This window comes from Geotrypetes seraphini, chromosome 3 (assembly GCF_902459505.1).
Source record: "Geotrypetes seraphini chromosome 3, aGeoSer1.1, whole genome shotgun sequence".
Taxonomy (NCBI): Eukaryota; Metazoa; Chordata; class Amphibia; order Gymnophiona; family Dermophiidae; genus Geotrypetes; species Geotrypetes seraphini.
Window position 1 is genome coordinate 248,904,491 of NC_047086.1, and position 20,317 is coordinate 248,924,807.

The window sequence follows — 20,317 nt, forward strand, 5'->3', positions numbered from 1 at the left end:
TCCCCCAACTTTTTCTTTCTGTCTCCCTGTTCCCCCTTCTTTCTGTCTCTCTGTCTGCCCCCTTTCTTTCTTTCTCCGTGCCCTCCCCCAAGCCACTCGGTTTGCTGCCACCGCCATCGGGGAATAGTCCCCAAGCCACCGCTGTCCCAAGCTTTCCCTGCAGAAGCGTCGCGCTGACCAGCATTCCGCTCCCTGACGTCAATTCTGACGTAGGAGAGGAAGTTCCGGGCCAACAAGGCATTTCTCCTCATTCCATCCAGCCTGAGCCCCATCTCTCCTTGATCCAGCATTTCCCTTCTGTGTCTGTCAGAATTACCATTCCACCTATTTTCCAGCATCACCCTTCTTTGTGTCCATCTCACCTATATCCCTATCTCACCACTTTTTCAGAATCTTCATTTGTCTCTGTCCTTGTCTTTACCCCATATTCACCATTTGCCCTTTCAATGTCTTTATCTCCCCCCCCCCCCACACACACTTTTTCAGCATTACTTCTATGTCTCTATTTCACCTCCTCTTCATGTCCCCTCTGTATCTCTATCCTTATTCAGAAGGTCCTGCTTACCCTTTCTCTTCTTTGTGTCACTATCTCCATTTTCAGCTTTCCCCCTTTTTCCTTTGTTAATGCACCCTGTAGCCAGAATCTTTCCACCCTCTCTCCACTCCGGCCCAGCCCAGTATGAAATATTTCCTTTTGTTTCTCTCCCCTCTCTCTTCTCCTCCCTCACCCACGAGTCCTGCATCTGGCCCTCTCCCTTCTACCTGCACCTGGCAACACCCCCCTGCTCCGCGGCTCTCTTAAGCAACTCGTCAGCAGCGGTGATCAAGACAAGCTGCCGACATCGAGGCCTTCCCTCTACGAGTCCCACCTTTGTGGAAAAAGGAAGTTGAAACAAGCGGGACTCGCAGAGGGTAGGCCCCGACGTCAGAAGCTGCTGCTGAGTTGCCGAAGAGAGCCGCAGGTAGAAGGGAGAGGGAGATAGGAAGGCTGTAGAAGCTCCGGAGCATGACACCGAACCCGGCCAGGATGATTTCTTTTTCAGGCTGCTACTGCCGCTGCCATCCCCCACCCGAAATGACAAAAAACAGCCTAATGCCCGCGTCGGGAAATAGCCATGCTGAGCAGTGAGCTCAGCACGTACACAGATGAAAGCCTTGCTTGCTGATTGGTCCGGCGGCACGGTGGGGCGGGGCCGCCGGACCAATCAGCAAGCAAGGCTTTCATCTGTGTACGTGCTGAGCTCACTGCTCAACATGGCTATTTCCCGACGCGACGCCAGACTTGCATCGCCAGAATTTAGGTAGGTTGTTTTCATCCCCGTGGGAGTCCCGTGGGCAAGGGGGCGTCCCCGTGGGAGTCCCGTGGGTCAGGGGGGCATCCCCGTGGGAGTCCCGTGGGCCAGGGGGCGTCCCCGTGGGAGTCCCGTGGGCCAGGGGGGGAACCCGCGGGATCCCCGCGGGACCCGCGGGATCCCCGCGATCCCCGTTCCCGTGCAGACCTCTAGTCTCTACCTCCTTCTACTACCTCCGCCAGCTGAGAAGGATCAAACCCTACATCTCCACACCTGACCTAGCCCAACTCCTCTACGCATATGTCCTCTCCAGAATGGATTACTGCAACTCCCTATTTAATGGAATAACCAAAAAGATCTCAAGCGCCTCCAATGGGTCCAAAATGCAGCTATCCGCCTCCTACACAGTCTCAGCTACCATGATCCCATCTCCCCAGCACTCCGCACTGAACACTGGCTCCCAATTAACCAACGCTGTGCATTCAAGGCCCTGGCAATAGCACACAAAAGAATTTATGCCACCACCCCCTCCTACATAAAATCCAAGCTACCCATCTACATCCCCACCCGCACCCTCCGCTGAGAAACGGAGATACGCCTATGCATTCCCCCCGGAAGGTCCCTCCTCTCAGAAACCGCCCGCAAACGCTCCTACAGCCACTTCATTCCCCAACTCTAGAACCAACTCCCCCCTCAACTCAGACTACAGAACTCAGTAATGACATTCCGGAAAATAGTAAAGCCCTCCTCTTCAACTAAAGGTCACCCTCAGTCTACACCCAACCCCCTTAAACCCAACCTCTACCCTTCTTTCTCCATTCTAATCTTCTGCCTAAATTTCTGTATAGTCCACTCTCAGCCTATACTCAAATAAGAACATAAGAACATAAGCGTTGCCTCTGCCGGGTCAGACCAGGGGTCCATCGTGCCCGGCAGTCCGCTCCCGCGGCGGCCCCCCAGGTCCATGACCTGAAAGTGTTCCCTACCTAACCTAAAATATCCATACCCTATTCGCTCAATGTCCTGTAAGGTAAACCTCTATCTGTACCCTGTTATTCCCTTTGCTTCCAGGAAATCATCCAGTCCCTTTTTGAACCCCAGAATTGTACTCTGTCCTATCACCTCTCCGGGAAGCGCGTTCCAGGTGTCCACCACCCTCTGAGTGAAGAAGAACCTCCTTGCATTCGTTATGAATCTGTCTCCTCTCAGTTTTTCTGAATGACCTCTTGTTTTAGTTGTCCCTGCTAGTCTAAAGAATCTGTCCCTCTCCACCTTCTCTATGCCTTTCATGATTTTATAAGTTTCTATCATGTCCCCTCTCAGTCTCCGCTTCTCCAGGGTAAAGAGCCCCAGCCTGTCCAACCGTTCGGCATATGAAAGGTTCTCCATACCCTTTATCATCCTCGTTGCCCTCCTCTGGACCCTCTCGAGTATTGCCATGTCCTTCTTGAGGTATGGCGACCAGTACTGGACGCAGTATTCCAGATGTGGGCGCACCATTGCTCGATACAGTGGCAGGATAACTTCTTTTGTTCTGGTAGTGATACCTTTTTTGATAATGCCCAACATTCTGTTTGCTTTTTTTGAGGCCGCTGCACATTGTGCCGCCTGCTTCATTGTGTATCTAAACTAAACTACTTATATTTAAACTACTGTTCTTAATTTGCTGTATAGTCTCTATATCTAAACTGCTGCACAGTCTTGTATGTCCAAGTATTTAAATCTACTGTATAATCTTGTATGTCCAATTCACTCCATTGTGAATGTTTACTTGTAAACCGTTCTGAGCTACTGGGAGGACGGGATAAAAATCTAAATAAATAAATAGATTGAGGGGGCCTGTCCAGGTTGGGGGTGGATATTGTACATTTGGACTGGGCAGGTAGGTCAGCATGGAGGGGATTAGCACTCTACATTGCTGCGATATGGAATTTATTTTTTTTTTTAAATCTTTATTCATTTTTAAAACTCACAATAAGTATAACATAGAATACAATCATTTTATACTTTAACAACACTTAATATATCATCAAATTCTAACTCGCATCAAATATCCCCCCTCCCTCATACCCAACAATTATTCATAAGCATAAGAAATCATAAAATATTCCCACACGCCCACCCTACCCTGGATGTGTATGAACAAAAGGGGAAAAAAATTAATATTTATTCTATGCAGTAATTTCAATCTTTACAGTATCTTGTTAATGGCTCCAAAATAACCTGAAATTTCTTAAAATTTCCCTGCTGCATGGCAATTACCCTTTCCATTTTAAATATGTGACACAAAGAGTTCCACCAAAAGCTATAATTCAGCCTGTCCCAATTTTTCCAATTATTCGTAATCTGTTGTATGGCAACCCCTGTCATAATAAGTAGAAGCTTGTTATTATTAGAGGATATTTGGCTCTAAGCCCTCATTGACATGCCAAACAATACGGTGTCATAGGATAATGGCACCAGATTATCTAACAAACTATTTATTTGACCCCATATTGATTTCTAAAAAGCAAGTATCAGAATAACAAATGATCTAATGTCCCAGCTTCAAGATGACAGTGCCAGCATCTATTAGATTTAGAGCTATCTAACTTCTGTAAACGAACCGGGGTCCAAAATGCTCTATGTAATAGAAAAAAACAAGTTTGTCTCATAGATGCAGACACTGAACATCTCATCCTCCAAGTCCAAATACGTGGCCATTGAGATGCAGTAATTTGATGCTTGATCTCAATGCTCCAAATGTCCCGAAGGCCAGTTTTTGGTTTCTTATTTAAAAATCCAGATATTAATTTATACCACTAAGCGGCTTGATGTCCCAGGAAGTCCACCTGAAAGCATAAGAGCAGCAAACTATACTGATTACTGAGATTTTTCTATTCAGGGAACCCATCCTGAATGGCCTGCTTCAACTGCAGCCATCTATAATTTTGTGATTTATGATAAAGTAATTTTTATTGGAACAGACAAGGAAACAAGTACCAAAACTCAGCCATACAAGCAGTGCTCCAAATAGAACATTTTATATAAACAACCCCCACCCCAACCCCCCTCCCCCAGGTCGGAGTCCCCGAGAGCAGTCAGCAACACATGCAAAGCAGCAGTAGACACAGTCAGTAGTTCAGAACCCGACTTCGTGCTGCAGGAATCATGGTATTCCAAAAACGTTCCCAAATAGCCATAAAACACTCCCCCTGCACAGTGGACAGATCAGGCACATCTCGTCGCTCCCAAATCAGCAGTAGAATCATTTGAGAACGCCACATAAAAATATTGGGAGCCTCCAAGTCCAGCCATTTGAGAAATATACATTTTAGGGCACATAAAATGGACCACCTAAGAAAGGCTTGCAGTCCTGGTGGCCGCGGATGGTAAGGAGAAACGCCAAACAAAAAAAGAGGTGAAGTCCGCAGAGTCACAGTCCAAAGAGTCCCTATAAAAGCAAAAATTTGCATCCAGAAGGTGTGAACTGCCGGGCAGGACCACAACATATGACCCAACGCGGCGGTCTGATGACCACATTTATTAATTTTGTGATTTATTAAGGCCAAATTTATGTTGCAATTTTGAAAAATCAAGCAACATACCATCTGAAATAACATCCAACCTTCATCCAATACTTCCAGATAACCTTAAATCCGCCAATTTGAATCTTGGAGTTCAGCCATAGGGTCTGATGAGTTGATTTATGAACCGAAATAGGTGTTAAATTATTCACATATTTTAAGGTTTTCCATGTATCTACTAGGATTCTATTATCTTTATATAATCTAGGCATCTTAATACTTAATATATGACTCAGTCTCAATGGTGATATGAGTTGTCATTCCAACCATAATCAGTCTGGGAGATTTTCCATGAGCTCAGGGAGGATCCAGTACATACCCTGACGCATAATATAGGTTTGATGGTACCTATAAAAGTTGGGAAAATTTATCCCCCCCTCCACAATTGGCTTTTGTAAAGATACCAAGGCAATTCTTGCTGTTTTCCCCAGCCAAATAAATTTTGTCAGAATACTATTTAATTTCTTGTAAAAAGACCCCTGAAGAAACACTGGCAACATACCCATTTGGTAACAGACTACAGGCAGAATCATCATCTTAACTATTTGGATATGGAATTTAATCTGGCTAATACCATGTTACAAGCACTGCCTTTTAGCAACTATGTAGTTGGCAATTGCCTTGTGTGGTAAATGCAGGCCACTGGATGCTGCCATTTCATGATAAATAATACACCTCCACCCATAGGTGCCAACTTTTCAAAATTATTGGGAGTGCTAAACCCAATGGAAATGATCTCTCTCTGGACAAAATCAAAGTCTGTTCAATATTGGGGTGCTCAAGCACCTGCAGCACCTACAAAGCTGCTAGGAACCCAGCATCATCCCTATCTAGTGTTTCCATCCCTGAATGGAGCCCAAGACCAGAAGTGAGGCTCAATAATCCAATTCAGGTTGTTTGCATGATGTTATAATTACTGCCACTGACAGACATCGAGTCCTTCATTTGTATTTCTTCAAATAACTTCTAAGATCTAGTTCCTGACCACTAACAGTATGAAGACTAGCTGATGGCACATACTGTATACTTTTTTTCATGCTGTCTGCAAAATATTTACTTGAATAAAATATTGTATTCTGACTATTTCTGCTTCCAATCCATTTATAGGGATGGTAACTGTGGTCTTCCAAGTCCTGAGCCTGAGAGTCCTTATCATGTCAACCACCCACTGCTTCATGTAGGACATAACATTGCTGCCAAGAGATAACCTTGTTCTGAAAAAAGATGGAACTATGTTCTTACAAAATTCACAGTGAACTTTCCCTGACTTTGCAAGCAGAATCACAAACAGCAGTGATGGATATACGAGGGGCCAAACAAGAAGAGAACAATGTGGAGCCATGAAACTTACAAATTATTCCACACTTTTCTTGACACTTTTCGTTTCAATGATATGAAAGGAAATGAAAAGTGTCAAGAAAAGTGTGGAATAGCTTGTAAGTTTCATGGCTCCACATCGTTCTGTTTGTTGGGCTGAGAACCTTTCAGCGGCCCCTTGTTCCACAACAAGCTGTACAGAAAGAAGGCATTTGTTCAGTCACTGCTGGTACATTGTTAAATAACAAGTGCTTATAAAGACCCTGGTCACAGCAGCAAAAGATTTAATGGAGAGTGACATTTTTTTTAAAACAAACCTTAGAAAAGCTGTCTATAAATAGAGAACTATAATTCTACATTGCCCATTTTAAGAAGAAGCTAAATGAAACCATTGAGACACAGTATATGTGGGTCATTTTGAGATTATTTGTGAACAAAAAAGGGAAAATCTTTATTAACTGTGTGTTTAATCCTAGGACCATTTTTGAACCCATGCTTAATCCCCAAAAGATAGCTCCAAGAAAGTGTAATTGAGCAGTTGCACTCGCTGCATTTTATTAATTGAAACTATGTGCTAGAAGGGTTTCAGCTTGGATTTTAAGAGCAGATATCATAGCCCAGAATAGCAGGAAATAATAAAATGGCTCTTTAGAGAGCATTTAAATACCATTTTCCAGAACAGCAAGTACAAAAAGAGAATGTTAAGCAAGTTAACGTTAAGGTGTTGGCTGGATTTGTAGGCACTGAAATGTATGAGCACAAAAAATACTGTGGGAACATACCCCCTCCAAAAAAAAAAATGGCACATAAACTTATAGAAAAGATTTATTGTCCAAAGTGGGAAAGCCATCTTGGCTGACTGCTGAGTCTGAGACCAGTTCCCTTTCAAGGTCATAACACCCTACTCCCCACCCAAAAAAATATATACAGTATATACTAGTGTTTAAGCCCATTGCATTATATGTCTGTCTGTCTTTCTTTCTGTCTCTCTCCCTGCCCCTGTCTCTTTCTTCCTTTCGTTCTGTCTCTCTTCCTCCCGCTGTCTATCTTTCTTTCTTCTTTTTCTCTCTCTCCCTGCCCCATCTTATCTTTTTTTTTCTTTCTTTTTCTCTCTGTTCCTGCTCCGTCTATCTTTTTTTCTTTCTTTCTGTCTCCCTGCCCCATCTATCTTTTTTTCTTTCTTTCTTTCTGTCTCTCTCCCTGGCCCCCTGTCTGTCTTTTTTTCTGTCTCCGTGCCCGCTGTCTGTCTTTCTTTCTGTCTCTTTCCCTGGCTGTCTGTCTTTTTCCCTGCCCGCTGTCTGTCTGTCTTTCTTTCTGTCTGTCTCCCTGCCTGCTGTCTGTCTGTCTTTCTGTCTGTCTGTCTCACTCCCTGCCCGCTGTCTGTCTTTCTTTCTGTCTTTCTCCCTGCCCCTGTCTCTTTCTTCCTTTCATTCTGTCTCTCTCCCTCCCGCTGTCTATCTTTCTTTCTTTCTTTTTCTCTCTCTCCCTGCCCCATCTTATCTTTTTTTTCTTTCTTTCTTTTTCTCTCTCTTCCTGCTCCGTCTATCTTTTTTTTTTCTTTCTGTCTCCCTGCCCTGTCTATCTTTTTTTCTTTCTTTCTTTCTGTCTCTCTCCCTGACCCCCTGTCTGTCTGTCTTTCTTTCTGTCTCCCTGCCCACTGTCTTTCTTTCTGTCTCTTTCCCTGGCTGTCTGTCTGTCTCACTGCCCGCTATCTGTTTGTCTATCTGTCTGTCTCTCTCCCTGCCCACTGGCTGTCTGTCTTTCTTTCTGTCTCTTTCCCTGGCCCCCTGTCTGTCTGTCTCCCTGCCTGCTGTCTTTCTTTCTGTCTATCTCTCTCCCTGCCTCTGTCTGTCTTTCTTTCTGTCTCTCTCCCTGCCTGCTGTCTGTCTGTCTTTCTTTCTTTCTGTCTCTCTCTCTGCCTGCTGTCTGTCTCTCTCTCTCCCTGCCCGCTGTCTGTCTGTCTTTCTTTCTTTCTGTCTCTCTCCCTGCCCCCTGTCTTTCTGTGTGTCTGTCTTTCTTTCTCGAGCGCTGAGATGCTTCAGCTCCATTCCTCTTCTCCCACTTCCCCTTAAATCACTCCTTTTGCTTCCTGCTAGTCATTTCCACCGTCCCCAGCCTGAACAACCGCCAACCACAGTCCGGATGCTGAGGTTCGGTATGCCTGCTTCCCTGTTATTTTTGTGCTCTCCATGGTCCTGTTAGATGGAGTGAGGGCGGGAGGAGGGAGTCGCCTCCGTGCTTCCTTATGCGTAGTAGAAAGAGCCACCGTCACCAAGGGAGAGTGATGGGGAAACCGCCGCTGGCTCCTTCTACTGAGCATGTGCGGGCACAGAGGCACGGACACTGAACTGCGTATGCGCGCTAAGGGTTTTATTATAGCACATATATGAGTGAAATAATAGGCTTAGGAAAGGAAATGGTAACTTATTGTTGTGAATCTGTTTCTTTTTTTTAATGCTGAGTTGTTGAAATTGTTGCCTTATTACCAAAGATAAATTGATAGACTGACATATAAATATATACAGTGTATACTACTCAAATTCCAAATTTTGCAGGTAATCCATGGCCATGCCTCGGTAGCTCCTCTATTCACCCAAAATTGGCAGTGTCTAAAGACCATTCTCGAATAATATGTACAAAATTTTTTTTTCTCGAAAATCGTCTACTACGTCTGGCCGTTTGATCATCCAGACTGCCAAGTTGTCTATCTTTATACCACATTCTCGTCCAAAAAAATCATCCAAGTCCCAAACGCCTAGAACAAGACCTTTTGGATGTGGGAGAGGTCAGCAATGTGATGGACTGGCCACCCAGACATGGCAACAGAGTAGAGGGGCACCTTACAGGGCACTGCTTTGAGCTTCACAAAAAGGGTGCCACATAAACATCTCACCACAACTCCCTTGCAGGTCATGGTGAGCCCCCCAAACTTACTATATCTATCTGTCTACCACCCCAATAGCTCTTATGGCTGCAGGTTCCACCTATATGGCAGTACAGTAGTGTTTTGGGTTTTTTTAGTGGACTCGCATTTTTCACTATGAATGAGGTGGTTAGAGTGGTTTTTGGGCCTGGATCCTTCTCTCTATGATTCACTAGCCCAACCCCGACTACTTAAGCCACTTCTGTGCAGCTCTACTAGGCTATCCTATGCCAGGTGCTGATGTTCTAGAGACAGGTATGCATGTTTTTATTCCGATTTGTATGGCGGTAGGGAGGTCAGTGATCACTGGGGGAGTGTGTGGGGAGTGTGTGTACTTTGTGTCTACAGTGGTTATCTGGTCACTTTGGATAGCTTCTGGGCACTTAAACCTGTTTTTAGATCGCCTAAGTCACAATGTAAAAATTCCATCCATGTAGCCTCATAAAAGTTTCAGTTATACTTGCAGTACGACTAAGTCTAGGTTGGCCCATGACCCGCCTAAATCCCGCCCTCATCACTCCTCCTAAAATGTCCCTTTCAGCTCTAGGCATACAGTGGCATTCAGAGGCCTAAAAAGTCCCTGGATACATCTAAAAACCCATTTCGATTATTGGCACTTGGATGATTTGGATGATTGGCACATCGTCCAAGTGCTGATTTAGGCAGGTTTTTGGACGTATTTCTGTTTCGATTATGAGCCCCATATTCAGTGCTGCCACATATCATTATAATGGGGCTGACTATACATTTTTTTTTCCATGCCACAGCAGCCATTTAAAACCACCTCTCAATATTGACCCATTTTATTTATGAAAGCTTGATATACTACTATGCTGTCCTGAAAGTGGAGGAGATGAGAACATCCCAAGGAGAGAAAGGACCAAAGCTTAAGATCCCAAAAATTACTAGATCTGTGACCACTAGAAGGCGTAAGGTAGTGGTAGTTGGCGATTCCCTTCTAAGGGGTACAGACATCTGCAGACCAGACATGATGTCATGAGAGGTATGCTGTCTACCGGTTGCCAAAATCCAAGATGTTACAGAGAGCTTGCCAAGACTCATCAAACCTGATGACTACTATCCGATGCTGCTCATCCACATTGTCACTAATGATACTGCCAGGTATCCCTGTGAACGTGCCAAAAGTGATTTTGTGGCTCTGGAAGAGAAGGTGAAGCAGTCAGGTGTGCAGGTGGTATTCTCGTTCATCCTCCCTGTCGAGGGTAAAGGCCAGGGTACAGAAGCTCACATCCTGGAGATGAATGTATGGCTATGTGGATGGTGTCGTTGAGAATGTTTTGGCTTCCTGGACCATGGGATGATTTTCCAAGGGCTGCTGAGCAGGGATGGTATGCATCTATCAAAGAAGGGAAGAAGTGTCTTTGCCGGCAGGCTGGCTAATCTACTGAAGAGGGCTTTCAACTAGAAGTGATGAGGCAGGGTGATCAAATCTCCCGGGTAAGTATAAGCTCTCAGGTAAGTAAATCACTGAATACCTCTACACAGATGGTAAAAAGGGGCAATGTCTGGAAATCAGTATATACTAATGCTTGAAGTATGAGAAACAAGATTCTGGATCAAGCTGTGATGGAAGAAGAGGGGTTGGATACAGTGGCAATCACGGAGACGTGGTTCATGGAGAGCCATGACTGGGATGTAGTTATACTGGGCTATAGTATGTTCAGGAAAGACAGGGTAGGAAGAAAAGGAGGGGGAGTAGCGTTATATGTTAAAGATCATATTAAAGCCACATGTTGCAGGATCTGCAGGGCAAGGAAGAGGCACTATAGATCAATTTGGAAAGAGGAAATGGTGAATATATTTACATTGGTGTGATATACAGGCTTCCTTCACAGATGGAAAAAGTAGATAGAGATTTAATAGTAGACATTCAGAATATATCTAAAAAAGGGGAAGTCTTGCTAATAGGTGATTTTAACATGCTGGATGTTAATTGGGGTATCCCTATTGCGGGGTTTTCTAGTAGGGAGATTCTGGATTCTCTAAAAGGAGAACTGTTCCAGCAGTTGGTAATGGAACCTACACGCGGGATGGGGGTCATACTGGACTTATTGCTTACAAACGGGGAAAGTGTTTCTGATTTTACAGTGGGTGATCATCTGGCATTCAGTGATCACTGCATGGTATGGTTTAATATTAAGATGGGTACAGAGGGGGCTCATTCAAAAGCAAAGGTTCTAGACTTTTAAAAAAGTAACTTTGTTCAGATGGGAGTTTACATTAAGGAATTGTTGTCTGGGTGGGAACATCTGGAAGGAGAGGAAATGCGGTGGGCAAAACTGAAAGGAGCGATTGTAAGGGCGACAAACCTTTTTGTGAGGCAAGTAAGTAAAAGTAAGAGGAAAAGAAGGCCGCTTTGGTTCTCAAAAATAGTAGCTGAGAAGGTAAGGAATAAGCGGTTAGCTTTCATAAACTACAAAAGATCGCAGAAAGAGGAAGACAGGCAAAAACATCTGGAAAAATTAAGAGAGGCTGGTCGTGTAGTCAGGAAAGCATAGATGCAATGGAAAAAAAAATAGCTGACACGGTAAAACGGGAAGACAAGACATTTTTAGATATATTAGTGATAGGAAGAAATGCAAAAGTGGCATTGTGAGACTCAAAGGTGAAGGGGAGCAATATGTAGAAACTGATAATGAAAAGGCCGAATTGCTTAACAAATATTTCTCTTCTGTGTTCACGGATGAAGCGCCGGGAGCAGGACCGCAGAAGACAAGCGTAAATAGGGATGGAGATATAATAGACCCTGGTCGATTTTCAGAGGGTTGTATTCATGAGCAGCTAGCTAAAATAAAGGTAGACAAAGCGATGAGGCCGGATGGTGTACATCCGAGGGTGCTGAAGGAACTTAGAGAAATTCTGGTAGCTCCGCTGACAAACCTTTTTAATAAGTCTCTAGAGTTGGGAGTGGTACCGGAGGACTGGAGAAGGGCGGATGTGGTCCCTCTCCACAAAAGTGGAAATAAGGAAAAAGTAAGGAATTACAGGTTGGTAAGTCTGACTTTTGTAGTAAGCAAATTAATGGAAACACTTTTAAAACAGAGAATGGTCAAGTTTCTGGAATCCTGTAGATTACAGGGCTGGAGGCAACATGGATTCACTAGAGGTAGGTCTTGTCAGACAAATCTGATCAATTTCTTTGACTGGGTGACCAGAGAATTGGATAGAGGATGAGTGCTAGATGTGGTGTATTTAGATTTTAGCAAAGCGTTTGACAGTGTTCCACACGGACGTCTGATAAATAAACTGAGTGCCCTCGGGATGGGTCCCAAAGTGATGAGCTGAGTCAGGAACTGGTTGAGTGGAAGGTGACAGAGAGTAGTGATCAATGGAGATCACCCTGAGGAAAGGGATGTTACCAGTGGTGTGCCTCAAGGATCTGTTCTTGGGCCTATTCTTAACATTTTTATAAATTATATTGCTGAAGGGTTGTCAGGTAAGATTTGCCTTTTTGTGGATGATACTAAAATCTGCAATAGAGTAGACACACCGGATGGTGTGAATAACATGAAGAAAGACATGGCGAAGCTTGAAGAATGGTCTGAAATTTGGCAGCTAAAATTTAATGCTAAGAAATGCAAGGTCATGCATTTGGGCTGCAAAAACCTAAGGGAATGGTACAGTATAGGGGGTGAAGAACTTATGTGCACGACGGAAGAGCGGGACTTGGGTGTGAATGTATGTGATGATCTTAAGGTGGCCAAACAGGTTGAAAAGGTGACGGCGAAAGCTAGAAGGATGCTAGGTTGCATAGGGAGAGGTATGGCTAGTAAGAAAAAGGAGGTATTGATGCCTTTGTATAAGACACTGGTGAGACCTCATTTAGAATATTGTGTACAATTCTGGAGGGTGCACCTTCAAAAATATATAAAAAGGATGGAGTTGGTCCAGAGGAAGGTGGCTAAAATGGTATACCGTACTTTGGAGGAAAGGCGGGAGAGGAGAGATATGATAGAAACATTTAAATATCTATGTAATATCAATGTGCATGAGTCGATACCATTGTCTTATGATGTGGTTCTATTTGGAACATTGTTGAAGGCTAAGAATCCAATAGACATTTAAAAAAAGCAGACTTCTTCTGATTATGACAGGGGTGACCATGCAATTGATACCCAGAAAATGGAAGAACTGGCAAAACAGGCCTTCCTCAGGGATCCAAGAAAATGAATACACAACTTTTGTCAAATGTGGAATAACATGAATATCTTGACAAACCCAACTGAAAATCGCCAAAAAGGAACAAAATCACTGTAGAAGCAAACTGGGTCCTCCATGACAAATGTGGACAATGCTTTTTTAAAGGATTAACGGAATAATAAAAGAAGCGTCAAGAACATTGCATTTCCACAGTTTCGTTTCTTTTGGATTATGCATCAAGACTCGGTACTTCTGGCAGTATTTCCTGTAATTCTGGAGTAAGCGCCGCACTTTCTAAAGAGTCCACATAATGTTTCAGTTGTAAGTTCCAAGTTTGATATATTGCCCATAGTACCTCTGAGTGGTTTACATAAATAAATTTCAAAAAAAGAATTGGTTGTAATTTGAGAATTTCCTAAATTGATGCTATCATGTTTTGTTATATGCAATCCTATATCCTGCCGAATCCTCATTAATTAAAGTTCTAGTGGGTTACAGGCGACATATTGTTACATAGAATTTTGTATAGTGTTAAATATGTTACAAAGAATTATGCATGCTATATACATTTATCAAATTGTTATCAAATTATACATGGAGTCTGAAGTGATATAACATAAATAGCAGCTCACCAATAACACTGTCTTTATTTCTGGTGGTGACTTGTATTATTATTATTTTTTATTTTATTTTAATTTTTATTAAGGATTTGAAAATTATATCCAAGAGCATACTTGTTTAAGAAATACAGAAAGAATTGTACAAACAGGAAATTAAACAAAAAATACATATTCTATAAATCTTTCTTAGACCACAATCAGAGCAAGAGTCAATAATAATAATAATAATAATTTTATTCTTGTATACCGCCATACCCATAAAGTTCTAGGCGGTTCACATCCATTAATGTCAAGAAATCCAAGTGAAATTAAAGAGGAGATTCTTCTATCATAGAACACAATTATTAAGGCATGGCTTAACAGTTGTCCCACAATTCAAATTAAACTGTTCAATAACACTAAGCTTTCCCAGTAACCAATTTCTTCATATCAATAAATGCCCTTAGTTGTTCTGGAGAAAAGAACACATATTTTGTCCCTAAATATTTTATCATGCATTTACAAGGATAGGAGAGCAGAAATGAGGCACCCAAGGAAACCACTTCAGGTCTCATGACAACGAATAATTTCCTTCGTTCTTGAGTTTGTCTGGTAACATCTGGAAATATCCAGACTTTTTTACCACAAAATGGTACCTGAGAATTTCTAAAGAGCATTTTAAAGACAGCATTAACGTCCTGTTCAAACACAATAGACACCAATAAAGTTGCTCTTTCAGTATTTTCAGTGATAGTAGATTCCAGTAAATTTGTAACATTTAAAGGAGCATTAACTGGACTTAATTGTAAATTCGCTGGATCTGATCCCATTTCTTTTTTCTTTGGCAAATAGTAAATATGGTTTACTGGCGGGATATTGTCAGAGGAAAAACTCAAAATTTCAGACAGATTTAGGAAAATTGAGAATTCTTATATTCAATCTGCAATATAAAATTTTCTATTTGTTCAATCTTCCTATTTAGAGCAATTCTTTCTTTTACCTCCCGGACGTTAAGGGGGTAGTAATAATAAAAAAAAAACATCTAAAAAGTGTCCAAAGTGGCTATTTGGACGATCAAAAAGCCTGATCGTCCAAGTACCCATAACCAAAGCTGGTTTTTAGACGTATCTAAAACCAACTTAGGCCTTTCCCCTGCCTCTAAACGCACAGAGAGAAAAGAGGTGTATTTAGAGGAGGGGAAAGGGCGGGCAGTGGGCGGGAGGTGGGCCGACCTACACCTAGGCGTACAACAGGTATAACCAATACAGTTTAGTCGGAACTTAGATAAAATAAAACCAGGTCTAAGTGCCGAAAAACGGGCCGCTGAGCTGATGGCCGTTGGTGCCATCAGTTCAGCGGCCCGGCAACCTAACCATCGTGGCAGGAGAGATGCCTCATCTCCCCTACCGCGATGCCATCACTCTTCTACCCGAACTGCCGCGACCCGCGGCAGTTCGGGTAGAGGAGTGATGGCATCGCGGTAGGGGAAATGAGGCATCTCTCCTGCCATGATGCATCACTCCCCCCCCCCCCCCACACAACATTGGGGCAAGAGGGAGCTCAAGCCCTCTTGCCCCAGCCAATCACGGCACCCCCGACATATCGGGGCAAGAGGGAGCCCAAGCCCTCTTGCCCCGCCGATCGTGCCCACCCCGACTCGTTCGGGCCAGGATGGAGCCCAAGCCCTCCTGGTCCAGCCGATCCTCTACCCCCACCCCCACTACATTACGGGCAGGAGGGATCCCAGGCCCTCCTGCCCTCGACGAACCCCCCTCCACCCAACGTCCGCCCCCCCAGAACCCCCGATTGGCCCCCCACCCAGCCGACCAGCGACCCCCAGCCGACCCTATGACCCCCCCACCTCCACCCCCCTTCCCCATACCTTTAGGTAAGTTGGCCAGACAGACGGGTGCCAAACTCGTCCATCCGGCAGGCAGTCCTCCAACGAATGGGGCCAGATTGGCCCAGCCTAACCAAAGCCTCTCCCACAGGCGGGACCTAAGACTCCCGGGCCTATTCTGATTGGCCCAGGCGCCTTAGGCCCCACCAGTAGGCGGGGCTTTGGTTAGGCTGGGCCAATCTGGCCCCATTCGTTGGAGGACTGCCTGCCGGACGGACGGGTTTGGCACCCGTCTGTCCGGCCAACTTACCTAAAGGTACGGGGAAGGAGGGTGGGGGTGGGGGGTCATGGGGTCGGCCGGGGGGGTTGCGGGTCGGCTGGGAGGGGGGCCGATTGGGGGTTCTGGGGGCAGACTTTGGGGGGAGGGGGGTTCGTCGAGGGCAGGAGGGCCTGTGATCCCTCCTGCCCGTAATGTAGTGGGGGGTGGGGATAGAGGATTGGCTGGACCAGGAGGGCTTTGGCTCCCTCCTGGCCCGAACAAGTCGGGGGAGGGCACGATCGGCGGGGCAGGAGGGCTTGGACTCTCTGTTGCCCTGATGGAGTCGGGGAGTCAGGGGGGCAAGAGGTCTTGGGCTCCCTCTTGCCCCGATGGAGTCAGGGAGTCGGGGGCAAGAGGGCTTGGGCTCCCTCTTGCCCCGATATGTCGGGGGTGCCGCGGTTGGCTGGGGCAAGAGGGCTTGAGCTCCCTCTTGCCCCGATGGAGTTGGGGCATCGGGGGGGCAAGAGGGCTTGAGCTCCCTCTTGCCCCGATGTTGTCTGGAGGGGGGGGGTCGCGGTTTAACATGGCAGGAGGGCTTGGGCACCCTCCTGCCTGGATTGTTGGGGGGGGATTCTGTAACCGGTGTTGTTTTTCACAGACACCGGTTACAGAATCCAGCTTTTAGGCGAAGAACTGGCTCCTCCTTCGCCTAAAAGCCCTTCTCTTGGACGTTTGTGGCCTAGGCGTGTTTTTGTTTCATTATGGCTAAAAAGTGTAGACGTGCTGTGGGGGTACTTTTAGACGTAGTGGAGATTGGGCGTTTAGGCAGAGGAAGGCCATAATCAAAACATGTACGTTTGTTTTGGTTATGGACACTTTCCCTGCTTCTGGGTTGAACGTTTAGGGACTTAGGCCAAAAGGGGACTTAGACGCTTTTTTTTATTTTGCCCCTCCACGTCTTCAAGTTTCTCAGTCTTGTCTGAGACCTTTTTTAATTCTTGAAAAAATTCTACACTAGTCCCATCCAATTTCTTTCCCAGAATATTAACTATACTTACTAAAGCTGAAACTTCATTTGAAGTCCTTGATACTGAGGTGTTTAGTGTCTGGAGAGCTTCCCAAATACTCTCCAGGGTGATTGCCGCCGGTTTCACTAGCTGGGGAGTAGCCTGCACTACTCATCCCAGCTCTCCATGCTCCTCTCCGAATCTCGCGGCAGTTGCCTCTTGGATTGGGGTTTCCCCGGACGAGCACTCCTCACCGGGAACCACCAGCTGTGCTGCAGTAGGAGCTGGAGGCGGCGGAAGAACAGAGCCTAGGGGGGAGAGTGAAACATCAAAGTCCAGCTCCTCAACGGCTCCTCTCGCTGAAGAGACAACAGACTGCACTCCGGTCACTTGTGAAGACGAAGTGAAGACAAAACTTGTATTATTAGTCTGAGTCTCGAGCTAATACAGATAATGTAATCTTTTTGCTGTCCACATTACGACCTCATTTGGAGTATTGTGTTCAATTCTGGTCTCCTTATCTAAAGAAAGATATAGTGGCACTAGAAAAGGTTCAAAGAAGAGCGACCAAGATGGTAAAGGGGATGGAACTCCTCTCGTATGAGGAAAGACTAAAACAGTTAGGGCTCTTCAGCTTGGAAAAGAGACAGCTGAGGGGAGATATGATTGAAGTCTACAAAATCCTGAGTGGAGTAGAACGGGTACAAGTTTCACTCCATCAAAAATTACAAAGACTAGGGGACACTCGATGAAGGAATAGGGAAGTGCTCTTAAAACCAATAGGAGGAAATTTTTTTTCACTCAGAGAATGGTTAAGATCTGGAACACGTTTCCAGAGGATGTGGTAAGAGCGGATAGCGTAGCTGGTTTTAAGAAAGGTTTGGACAAGTTCCTGGAGGAAAAGTCCATAGTATGTTATTGAGAAATACACGGGGGAAGCCAATGTTTGCCTTGTATTGGTAGCATGGAATATTGCTACACCTTGGGTTTTGGTCAGATACTAGTGGCCTGGATTGGCCACCGTGAGAATGGGCTACTGGGCCTGATGAACCATTGGTCTGACCCAGTAAGGCTATTCTTATGTTCTTATGACCCCAAGGAAAAATTGTTTAATACTTTTATGCTTAAGTTTCCCCTTTGCAGTTTTAACTAATTCAAAGGAACAGCAAACAAAAAAGTAATCTTTCTATGACATTTCCATTAGAGTCACTTTCTGCAATATAAAGATAAGCATTTTTATAAAATAATATTTTTGTAAGCGAACTACAGTGAATCGTTTTTAAATTAGGCTTTTCTGGACTCGTGATAATGGCAAATGTCAAGGAATTCTTTCCTAGGTAAATTTCTAAGGTCCTTTTTCTAAAGTTTATACAAATATCAATATAACAATTTCTTTATTTACAGTATTATATAAGATTGTGATTTGGATGGTTATAATGTAATGAATGCTAGCAATTAAGTAAACTGAACATGTTGTTGTCTTATAAAACATCCAGACAGGTACTTAAGACCATGTATAATTATACATCTCTTTAATCAGGGAGTGCGTGGTGCAATGGATAGAGCTACAGCCTCAGCACCCTGAGGTTGTAGATTCAAATCCCACGCTGCTCCTTGTGACCCTGGGCAAGTCACCTAATCCCCCATTTGGCCAAAGTACATTAGGTAGACAGACACCGGGACAGATAGGGAAAAATGCTTGAGTACCTGAATGTAAACCACTGAGGGCTTCTTTTACAAAGGTGCGCTAGCGTTTTTAGTGCACGCACTGGATTAGCACACGCTAGACAAGAAATGATCGCCTGCTCAGGAGGCGGCGGTAGCGGCTAGTGCGCGCTATTCCGCGCATTAAGGCCCTAACGCACCTTTGTAAAAGGAGCCCTTAGACTATAAATAGCATATAAATACATAAAAAAATATTGTTCACTCTGAGTTTGCAGATATTGTTCCAAGATGGCTGCTTGTAAGAAATAAATGCTGGCCTTTACTAAATGGTGCTAGAGGTTTATAGCAAGGGTCAGTGAAGTAAATGCTTCAATGCTCATGGGAATTCTATGAGCGTCGAAGCATTTAACTTGCCGACTCGTGCTAAAAACCTCTAGTGCTGTTTAGTAAAAGGAGCCCAAAATCTCTTGAACATAAAAACTTCAATAAAGTAATGCATTTTTTTCTACAATGCTATAGGTTTTGGTTTTTTAATTATTATTCTTTTTTTCATAGGGTTGTTTCTTAGCTAAATTTTTTAAAACAATTTCTCCTTTTAGTGACTGAGCTGGTTGGATCAGATCAGCGAAGAATTGTTGGTATTGTGGTCCAGATGTTCTTCACTTTAGGAGTCATTATCATTCCCGGGATTGCGTACTTGATTCCAACATGGCAGGGGATCCAGCTGGCAATTTCGCTACCAAATTTCTTATTCCTGCTATATTATTGGTAATTTTTATGGTTTTATATATTTTTTTGTTGATGCGATGTTAATATATAGCACAAAATAATTTTCAGAGATAGACTCAGAATAAGTCCTGTTATTCAAAAGTTGCTGTTGAAAATATTGTTTTATTATTGATTTAACACTGGTAGTATGTATGGCACTGTACAAGAAACATATGTATTGGTGCATGATAAGTAATTAACATAAGTTGCTTGGAGAAACTTAGAGGTATTTTACTAAAAGCTTGCTTATTCAGTATATCTACCACAGGTCCCATTTTATTCCTATGAGTCTTTAGTAATATGGAAATCTGGGGGGGATGTTTTCAAATGTCTTGCTCATTTCTTTCAAAAATGCCTAATAGTTAGTATGGTGGCCTGAGAACTAAGGAAACTGGGCTTGTTTCCCATTGCTTCTCCTTGTGATCCTAGGCAAGATATGTAACCTTCCATTGCCCCAGGTAAGAACAAATGCACTGCTAATATAAAGCCATTTTTTAATTTAACAAAGTTGCTGATGCATCATGGTCTAATACATGGGATGTGTTTAAATCCTACATTAGAGGTTTTTAAATGTTCAATTGTTAAACATCATTTATTGTACTTGATTTTAAGATATGAAATGAATAAAGATTAAAAAAAAAAGAGGTACCATCATATCTTACTCATCCAAGAAAAAGAAAGAATGCAATGATTCACTAAAAGCCTTAGAACAACAAATAAAATCTTCCGAGTCTCTCCATCTCAATTTATCTAATATTCATATAAAAGACTATCTTTGCAAACTGAGATATGAATACAATTTACTATTCAGTATTACAGCCTCAAAAGAAGTATTTATGAAATAGGCTAACTATTACGTAAATGTGAATAAAAGTGGCCATCAACTAGTTGCATATGTGAAACTACGCTCTGAGAAAACA

General features: G+C 43.7%; 1 protein-coding gene across 3 annotated transcripts in view; it reads left to right on the top strand.

The window, feature by feature from the left end:
• SLC22A3 (solute carrier family 22 member 3) overlaps nt 1–20,317 on the top strand; it is a 236,507-nt gene that overhangs the window by 107,848 nt on the left and 108,342 nt on the right. For all 3 annotated transcript variants that reach the window (XR_004538947.1, XR_004538946.1, XM_033939722.1), the window contains exon 4: nt 19,229–19,397. Coding sequence is in view for 1 of the 3 variants with exons in the window: in XM_033939722.1 (XP_033795613.1) it covers nt 19,229–19,397 (169 nt within the window). In the remaining 2 variants the exon portion in view is untranslated. The remainder of the gene's footprint in view (nt 1–19,228; nt 19,398–20,317) is intronic.